General features: G+C 47.0%; 1 protein-coding gene across 1 annotated transcript; it reads left to right on the plus strand.

Annotated features, from left to right (window-relative positions):
- The first annotated feature begins 1,324 nt into the window (after positions 1 to 1,324).
- On the plus strand, positions 1,325 to 9,947 carry LOC115096165 (thyrotropin-releasing hormone receptor-like). Its single transcript, XM_029610676.1, has 3 exons — positions 1,325 to 1,701; positions 2,872 to 3,289; positions 9,540 to 9,947. The coding sequence occupies exons 1-3, from the start codon at positions 1,325 to 1,327 to the stop codon at positions 9,945 to 9,947; spliced, it is 1,203 nt and encodes a 400-aa protein (XP_029466536.1).
- The last annotated feature ends 454 nt before the right edge of the window (positions 9,948 to 10,401 follow it).

Raw genomic sequence — 10,401 nt, forward strand, 5'->3', positions numbered from 1 at the left:
CCAGATCTGAAGTTAACAAACTTTAGGGGAACCTGCAAGGAACAGATTATTGATGTGATATTCTATTCTGATGTGTTTGCTATTCATTATAATGTTTTGATGTATTATTTTATTATGATGAATTTGCTATTCATAATATTATTTTATTTGTTGTAAACCACAATAGGTTTAAGTTTGTTCAAGGAAAGCAATCTATAAGTGTACTGTAACATAAAACAGCTGCAATATTTTGAGTTGATACTGAAAAACTAGTTTCATTTACATGTAAATCTAAAGTAATTAATGCATGTCTGCTTTAAGTGTGCCTGAAACAACCAGGCCTCTGGTATTGTTAGAACATAAGAACATGCCTATACTGGGTCAGACCAAGGGTCCATCAAGCCCAGCATCCTGTTTCCAACAGTGGCTAATCCAGGCCATAATACTCTGGTCACAGAGGGCATATGCCAGATTTTGATAGAAGCACTATTGGAGGGCATTATCATGTCAGTCTCTACAAAAAGAAAGACACACAGGTTACATTAATCAACCAAAAAAACCCAACAATTAATTATTACACAATTTTTAAATATCTGTTAACTGCAATACACCTACTCCCCCATTGCAGGAGCATCAGTCAAAAATTTAAATAGCCTAATCTTGTCACAGGGCTCTCCCAGGTGCTGCCAGGAACAATCTGCAGCTGCTCACACTGGAATTGGGGGTTTCTGAACTAGGCTCAAGCAGTCTTCTTTATAAAGAGTTTGAATGCAACACTACTTTAACATTTATTGCAGCTGACAAGATACAGTCAACATTGCATTTTAATGCAAACACCCTGCTGTTGACCTGCCAAGGAATGTTTTGTGTCATTAATGTAGAGCACACAATATTATTATTATTATTATTATTAATAATATTATGACACTACAGGGTATATGCAGTATAAACAGAAATGTATAAGAGAGAAACCAGGCATATATTATAGACACTCCCTGCTCCATGGAGTTTACAATCTAGCCCAGTCACAGACAAAACAAATAAGAGGTTTTGCAGCGCTCAGACTGAGCTGATATCTGTGGGGTTTCTGGCTGCTGCTGATGCCCCTTCACACTGGCGTGTTTATGCTAAGTTCCTTTGGCACTTCCTTCTTTCCCTCATTTCTTACAGGCAGCGCTGGATTTGTCACATCCTGAGGAGAAGATAACTTCCAGGCATTCCAACGAAAGGATGAAAACGTATTCCAGCTGGCTACAGCAAACTCTCCTCCAGCTTTCCTGGAAATGTAGTGACTTACAAAATTACCTGGGGTTGAAAAAACAAAAGTTCCTTAAAGTTCCCAACCATGGAGAACGGCAGTAAATCCGACAGCCCCACCAACATCTCCCTGGCCAACAATGACATTGTCTTCAACATGATTGAGTACAAGGCCATCTCTGTTTTCCTGGTTCTGGTTACATGTGGTGTTGGCATTGTGGGCAATGTGATGGTGGTTCTTGTGGTTCTCACTACACGGGACATGAGAACCCCCACCAACTGTTATCTGGTCAGTTTGGCAGTAGCAGACCTCATGGTTTTGGTGGCTGCGGGACTACCCAATGTCTCAGACAGCCTGGCGGGCACATGGGTTTATGGGCATGCCGGGTGTCTTGGAATAACATACTTCCAGTACTTGGGGATCAATGTATCCTCCTGCTCAATTACTGCGTTCACCGTGGAAAGGTAAGTGCGATAATATGCTACAGGTTGGGTGCTACCATGAGAAAATTAGATGGTGTGTAGCAGTGCATGTCACCATTGGGATGTGAAGTAATGTGACACAGGATGGGTGTTACCCAGGAGGTGACTCCATTGTGTAATGGTACCTGCCATTTGCCTCATTATATGGGTGCCATGGTGGTCTCTTTTCCATTTCAATTTACTGATGCACAATGTCACCCATTTTGTAATTGGCCTGAGCATGATGTCATTATTATGGCATTAGAGAAGTTAATTATCCCATGTTAATTTTTGTGACAGTTCATGTCCTATAATTGCTGACTTTTGATTTTTTTTTTTTTCATACTCTTAATCTGCTCCAAACCCTACGGCTGTTATGGGAGCTCACTTGGAATTCAATCCACTCAATCCCAGGCTTGCTCCCAAGTACTGCAATAGGTGTCCAGATGTGTATCCCAGTTCTGTTCCAGCAGTCTGACTTTCAGCTGCTCACCCAGTCTCTGCGAGACTTTCCTACTCTTTGGCCTCTCATCATCACTGATTTCAGGGGGCTGATGTCTACCACCCATTGGCATCTTTCCCTCCACTTACTAGCACCTCGGGGCTGCAGTACTCCTCTTTTGAGGCAATTTACCTCTGCCACCACCTCTCTCTCTCTGCCTTCTCTGCTGGACATCCAGCTCTGCCTCTGGCTGCTGCTCAGTGTGCCCGGCTGTGTCACTCACCTCTTTATTTACACTGTAAATTTACTTTCTTGGGTCATGGGATGCCAGCAAAAATAATTCGGGGGGGGGGGGGGGGGGGGAGGGGGAAATAAATTGTTCTGCTTCTCCATGTCTATAAGTAATTGCATCGTTAAGGGAATCGTGCCTGTTAGGAAAGGAATGCTGAACTGATGGCAGAAAAAGACCTCTCAGCTCATCGATTCCTGTCCATAGCTGTAAAGATAGATTCCAGCTGTCAGCCGTAAAGCATGACTATCTATAAGATACCTCTCCTTATCCAGGACAGTTTTTGTCTCTCCATAGTCACAGAAAGCATGTTGCAGAGCTGAGAGTGTTGGATTTTATGAAGCCAGCACGCATCTGTTCCTTTTTTTTTTTTTTAAATATCATCTATAGATAGAGGGCCTTGCTGGGTGTATTCTCATGCCTCTTTCCCTTGGGTGTCTAGGTATATCGCCATCTGCCATCCGATGAGAGCCCAGACAGTCTGCACCGTCTCCAGAGCCAAAAGGATCATTGCATTCGTCTGGGTCTTCATCTCGCTCTACTGCATGCTCTGGTTCTTCCTGGTCGACATCAACGTGAACAAATACCAGCAGGTGCAGTGCGGCTACAGGGTCTCCCGCAACCTCTACCTTCCCATTTATCTGGTGGACTTCGCCGTCTTCTACGTCACACCCCTGCTTGTGGCCACCATACTGTATGGGCTGATCGGCAGGATCCTTTTCCTGAGCCCCCTGGCCCAGCCGGCAGACAACGGCACCGAGCGCTGGAGAGAGAAGAGCGCCAAGGAGAAAACAGGGCCCGGCCCGGCCGGCAGCAGCAAAACCAGCAACCGCCCCAGAGCCATCTCATCCAGGAAACAGGTGAGGAGCAAACTCAGGCACAGGATCCAGGTCACTGGGAGACGCGGGGGGGGGGGGGCACTCCTGGCAGGCATTTAAAAGGTTCCGGTTCACAAAGTGCTGCTGTCACTGGGATAAGGCTGCCGAGAAGTTTCCTGTACTCTAACGCTACAAGCTTGTTATCGAGAGGGCAGAGCTGGAGAGGGATTTGGATTAAAGAGAGACAGCCAGGGAGGGATTAATCTCTGAGGGGAACTAGTCATGCAGTTGCTTAAAGCGGTGTTCAAAGGAGGTTAAAGGCCACTGCATTCTGTGTACAACCCAGAAAGGCACTGGGGAATAAAGAAGCAAAGAGCACACTAACACTAACAGTATGTGAATTACATGAAAACCTACAGCGTATTTACGTAGGGGTTACGTATGGAGGCACAGTGCCACCAAACAGCAGCTATTGGTACCATGCCCCTCGATAGCATTGCACACACCGTTAGCAATCAGGTTGGCACACGGCATTTGATGACGATCACCCTGCAGCCGGAAACATTGTGAGGCACAACGGTGCGGTCACTGTATCCAGCAGCCTCTGTGTCCCGGCTGCATGACACTGGGCACTACAGACTGGCATTAGCATTCCAACAACAAGGCAGGGAGAGGAGAGCATTTCTCTCTCTCTCTCTGTGTGATCAGAGCTCTTCTGCCTGTATTCATGTTGCCAAAAGTATCAGCAGATCTCTCTCTGTCTCTCTCTAATTCCAGATGAATTTCTGGGAAGGGAACTGTGTGTTCTTAGCAAAAAGAGAAAGACAAAAACATTTGATCACCAAAGTCCTTCTGTGAGAATGATTCTTTCTAGATTCCTGTGCCCTGTGACTCTCTCTGATGTTCCTACTGACATCAGCTCATTTTTTCTTTTTTTTCAATTCATATTTTATTGATTTTTCACAAAGTATTTTCACATACTTTAACAGGAAAAGAAAAGAATAGGTATTATAATCATTCCAATCAAGAATCATAAAAGAAGATAACAAGACAAATACCTTTCTTACAACGAAGAAATTATAGAAATGACTGGCCCGGTACATTGGGAGTTAAATAGGTAAATATCTAAAAGGAAAAACTGGCATTAACGGATATGTCGGATTACATATTCATGATTGTCTTACTGGCCTTCTTCAATGATGTTCGTCACATTTCTGGCATACAGAAAGGACTTAAGTTGCTCTATAATTATAAATACATAATTTTCATCTTTACACCTTATAAGGCACCGACAAGGATATTTAAGTACAAAAGTGTACCCTAGAGCTAGAACTTGGGGGCCGCACGCCCAAAAACTCTTTTCGTCTAACCTGAGTTGGTCTAGATAGGTCAGGAAAAGGTTTTACAATTTGGCCATGGAACTCTACCCCCATATTTAGGAAATACTTTTGCATTACATTACTAATGTCTCTTTCTGTGACGAAAGAGACCAGCGAGGTTCCCCTATCTACAATTTCTACAGCCGAACTTTCAATAAACCGAGTTAGATTTTCCATAGCTTCCAAATGACCCCCTCCTGTTCTTTTCATGGGTCTGGTCAAAAAATCGGCTTTATTTAGCATAGGAATTTGAGCTTGTTCAATTTGAAACATTCAGAAAAATACTTTTTCAGTGTGCTTTGGGTATTCTCACCCAAAGCCCTAGGACAATTGAGAAGTCTCAAATTTAAATGCCTTGTAAAGTTCTCCAGATATTCCAATCTCTTAGATTGTGTTCCAGTATCTTTAATCAACTTTATATCCGCGGCTTGGACTTGAGAGACTTTCTGTTCAACTTCTGTTAGTCTATTTCCCATTCCTTTTATTTGTCCTCCCAGGTTTTGATTAAGTGTTTGTGCTTCCAATTCCACCTTGGAATATTTTCTGTCACAGACATTAGCTATTTTATCCAAATTAGCAACCATGTCCCATAAAGTCTCCAACTGTGACAACTGCTGGTTTTGGGGGTGGCTGAAATAACTCACCCCCTGCCTGGGCAGTCGATATTCCAGCCGGTTCCAGTGCTTGGGGCTTCCCGTATCCTGCGTTCTTCTTCCTCAGGATCCAGCCCCTTCCAGCTCTCCAGTCTGTGGCTGTTTCTTTCGGACTTGAGAAAAGTCGAGCTGCAGGCATGGTCTCGCTCTCTCGGCATCCCCTCCCCCGTCGGGTAGATGACCTCATCTCCCTGCGCCGCTCCGAGGGATTCCACCAAAGTCAATCAGGGGGTCTGAGCGTGGTCTCTCCTGGTGATGGCGGAGCTCCCTCTCCGCACACTGCAGCGGAGTTTTCGTCTCCCTTCCGCTCCGACATCGGGGCTGCATAGGCAGTGATCGTTTTTTGGCCGCTAGGCAAGACGGGTTCAGGGGGGTATACCCGAACTTTACCTTTTCGTTTAGCAGGCCTATTTTAGGGGGAATTAAATTTCTCTCCAGAAGAGCAGCAGCCACGCAGCCTCTCACGCCGCCTTCTTGGCCTCTGCAAAGCCAGCTCATTTTTTCTGGTTAGAATCAACAGGCCTAATTGATTAAGGCTTTTCTCCATAGATATAGGAAAATACTTTAATCAGGCTCAATATTTCCCCCTCTCTTTACTGTGCAGTGATAAGGGAACAAGGGGCTCAGGGTGTGTTCTCACCAGGACCGATGCCACCAGACAAGGATGGGGCAGGCCATCTGTGACCAAGCGAGCTGATGTGAACACATCCTGAGCTTTTTGTTCCATTTTCGCTCTGCAGTAACTGAGAGCATGGAAATGTGATCGTGTCTAGCAAGCTGAGAAGATACGAGCTAGATGTCGTTGGGAAGGTCTTCATTTTGCAAGGTCTTGTTTGTTACCGAAAAGGTGTTTGAATCTCTGTATTATTTCTAATTTTATTTGTGTTGTGCTCAGATTTAATCCCAGATCTCGGGGTCATCGCCTCGGGCCTCCTGTTCTGCATTCCGCCATCTGAACTGACTCCTGTAGTTAGTCCCCTCCCCTGTGCAGCAGGGCACCGCTGCAGGGTGGTCCCAGGTGGCAGGGTGGCATTGCGTCGGGATCCACCTGCAGTTACAGATGGTTTTATGCTGCTGCTGCTGCTGCCTCATGTCAGTCCACAGACTAGGGCTGGGCGGAGACACTGGCAATTAATGAGTGCCCCAGTCAGAAGGTTTGAAGGTGACTGGAGACAGATAGATTCTGACTGTGTGTCTCTTCTTATCTCCTGACTGGCCCTGCTGCCTTTCTCCCCTCTAATTGGCTTGTTTTCAGAGCCTGGGCTCACTGTATGTCTTTTTCCTCCTCGACCTTCTCCCTGCCATCTATTCACATGCATTCTCTCTCTCTCTCCCCCCCCCTTGTCATGCTTTTTGAAATATATTGATGACACATCCATGCGGCAGTCAGTTAGCAGCCTACTGGCAGATTTACCTGGGAACATTTATCAATTTTCTTTGTATAATTAATAAGAAAAAAGCAAAAGGCCCAGTGGCATGTTTTGGAAATAAATCACTACCAAGGTCCCCCACTCCAGCCCAATATCTCTGATGCTCACCTGCACTTCCCTGGCACCACCCTCCCTTTCTCATCTCTCCAGATAGAATTTGCTCTGCTCATGTGTTGGCCACTCTGTGTGTCAGGCTCCAAAAACCAAATTTGTACTGCATTTTTGGGATATTTAATGACTGATTCAGATTCATTAGGGTCTGTTCTCAGTATCCCACCCAAAATGTATAACCTTAATAAATTTAACTGAAGATGCAATGCAGCAAAACTGAATTTTTCATGGGACACAAAGGTAACAGTATTCTACACATACACCTGGTAAAAACTTGCTAACAGAGCTAAAGTGAGGTGCTGACTGCTGCCCAACCTCTGAAACGGTGTCTGCAGGGCACTTATAAGCTCAGGAGAAGAGGGAAGGTAACAGCAGCCCCCACTTACGGGCTGATACAGTAAAGTCTGCGGGAGAGCGGGCAAACGCCCGCTCTCCCGGCGCGCGCACCGGCCACTTGCCGTCGCGCGCGATTCAGTATTTAAATTAGGTCCGGTGGTAGATCCGGGTAAAAGGAGACGCTAGGGACACTAGTGCGTCCCTAGCGCCTCCTTTTTGACAGGAGCGGCGGCTGTCAGCGGGTTTGACAGCCGACGCTCAATTTTGCCGGGGTCGGTTCTCGAGCCTGCTGACAGCCATGGGCTTGGAAGCCGGACGCCGGCAAAATTGAGCGTCCGGTTTTTGGCCCGACAGCCGTGGGCCGAATCCAAATTTTTTTTTTTTTACTTTTTTTTTCTCTTCGGAACCTCCGACTTAATATCACTATGATATTAATATCGCCATGATATTAAGTCGGAGGGTGCACAGAAAAGCAGTTTTTACTGCTTTTCTGTGCACTTTCCCGGTGCCGGAAGAAATTAGCGCCGACCCATTTCTGAAAGTAAAATGTGCGGCTTGGCTGCCCATTTTACTTTCTGTATCTCGTGCGCATACCTAATAGGGCCATCAACATGCATTTGCATGTTGAGGGCGCTATTAGGTGCCGCGGGTGGGCCGCGCGTTTTCCTCCCCTTACTGAATAAGGGGTAAGGGAAAACGCGCGTCCAATCGCGGGTTAACAGTGCGCTCCGTCGGAGCGTACTGTACTGTATCGGCCTGTTAGTGAATGGACATGCCTACATGCCTCTTTCTCCTGCCATTTTTGACCTGCCATTACACTAGTATCTTTTTACATTCTGCTTTCAGCACGGATTACGTTCAGCTACTGTAGGTATTTCCCTGTCCCTAGAGGGCTCATAATCTAAGTTTGTACCTGAGGCAGTGGAGGCTGAAGTGACTTGCCCAAGGTCACAGGGGGCAGCAGTGGGATTTGAGCGCTTGTTTCCCTGGCTCATAACCCAGTGCTCTAACCACGAGGCTGCTCCTTCAATATTGCAACAATTCCTGCTAGAATTTTCCTGAATGAAACGATCACAGTTTCTGCACCAGTTTTAAGCTGATTTGACAGTGAGCTGTCGAGTGTTGGAAATGTTGCTGGACTGCACGGCGACAGGGAGCTCACTTACTGAATTCCTGTCAGAGCTGCTTATTTTATTTCTAGTGGGCTTGGAAATGTCGTGAATCACATTAGAACCCATGTGAGACAAGGCGGTGGCTGCTCGTTTGCACCTGCTGGCAATTCTCCAAGAAGACTATGCTGACATCTGCACCCGGATGGGATGAGCAGTCAGAGCAGTGCAGAGGGGGCATCTCTCACGGCACTTCCATCGGGTGCCCCGAGATACAGGGCGAGGTGCCCTCCCCCCCCAGAGTAAGGACCCCTTTATATGAAGAACCAAGCACCTGAGCCCATTCCTGTGCAGGTCGTGTGGATTCCTCTTAGGTAAATGACTGTTGAAAGCCTGGGGGAATGCTCAGAAGAACACACTCTAAAACGCCCTTAGCTGAGCTCCTGTCACTCTGTCCTCAAGCTTCACACTGTCACTAATTTGAAGGCAGAGTCAAGTTTAAGATGGTGATAATGCATTTTTAAGATATTGCATGACATGGTCCCTCTCAGCTGACCTCGAGGCTGGTTCTGTCCTCTCGGGGGGTGGCTTTGGTGATAGGCATGAGACTGTCGCACCGTAGAGCTCGGGCTCTGGGTCTCTGGAGTGACGCTGCTGCAAGAGATCCCGCAGGAGTCACATTTCCTTGCATTCTGTAAGAAGGTTAAAACCTTTTTATTTCCAGCATGAGCTCCGGTTGCTGGTGAATTTTCTATTTTTTTTTTTTTAATAAGCCCTTGCTGCGTGGAGCTTTTAAAAATCGGTTTCATTTTATGTTTTCAAGTGGAGATGTCTTTATTTTATGTTTTCAATCGGAGATATCTTCAGGCGTTCCAATAATTTGGTCTGGGGAGGCGGTCTAGAAATTCTTTTAAATGCATAAAGAAAAATAAAGAAAGCCATGCTAGGAGGAGAGCGGCAGGGAGAAGGCACGCGGACTCCAGCTCACACCCAGGGGGGGTCCTGGTTCCCAATCGCCTTCACCCTGCAGCCTGCCAGGGAGCTGAAAAGGTAGGGAGGTGTCTATTTCACTGATTCGTGCTGCCCTGTTGCCTTTATTTTATTTTTTTTTTTTTTTACAACAGCAGTTTTACTCTCTGGAACAGGAAAGCCTTTCCGGGGCTTGATTTTACAGAACTAAAGTGGCAGGATCTGATACTTCTGAAAAAACATTTACTGTATCAGGAACGTCACTGGCATAAATGTGACCTCTTAATAACCTTGTCTTCCTGCAGGTCACCAAAATGCTGGCTGTGGTGGTCATTCTCTTCGCCCTGCTTTGGATGCCCTACCGGACCTTAGTCCTCGTCAACTCCTTCATGGAGAACCCCTACCTGGACCCCTGGTTCATCCTCTTCTGCCGGATTTGCGTCTACGCCAACAGCGCCATTAACCCGGTCATCTACAACCTCATGTCACAGAAGTTCCGCACGGCCTTCAAGAAGCTGTGCCAGTGCGGAGCCCAGGGCACGCAGCGGCACAACGCCTTCCTGACCGCCACCAGCTACAGCATGGTGAGGGACGCGGCCAGCGCGGCACCAGCAGCCGAGGAGGAGAAAGCCAGCCCGCAGAGGGGCAGCGAGCCCCCACAGCAGCCCAGCAAAGGGGCCCAGGAGAAGGAACTGTACTTCAGTGTGCTTTAAAGCCCGGGCCCGAAACCTCCATGCCGGGCTTTCCTGGGCTCGTCACTCGCTCCCAGACTCTGGCTTTTTGGCCCCCTCATCCCTTCCTCCTTTTTGGGAATGACATGAGGTTGCTCTGACACCCCCCCCCCCCCCATCCTCCCCTGCTGTCTCTTTCCTCAGCGGGTGCCGCTTCCTGCCTGTAAATGAGTCCCACTCCCCCCCCCCCCCACACACACACACCTCCCCAAATCACCGGAGAACAAATTCTTTTAACATTATTCTTGACAATTTCATTCCAAGCAATGAGAAATACTGGGGTGTGCAGGATGCTTTAAAACCCTGGGCTGCTCTCTGCTTCCAGGATCACCTGTCCTCAGGATGCTCCTGACTGCAGACCTATCTGCAACACTCTTGTGCCCACAATGTTTATAAGGCAACATTAATATCAGATGTAATGAGTCCCAAGGACATC

This window comes from Rhinatrema bivittatum, chromosome 7, assembly GCF_901001135.1.
Source record: "Rhinatrema bivittatum chromosome 7, aRhiBiv1.1, whole genome shotgun sequence".
Classification (NCBI taxonomy): Eukaryota; Metazoa; Chordata; class Amphibia; order Gymnophiona; family Rhinatrematidae; genus Rhinatrema; species Rhinatrema bivittatum.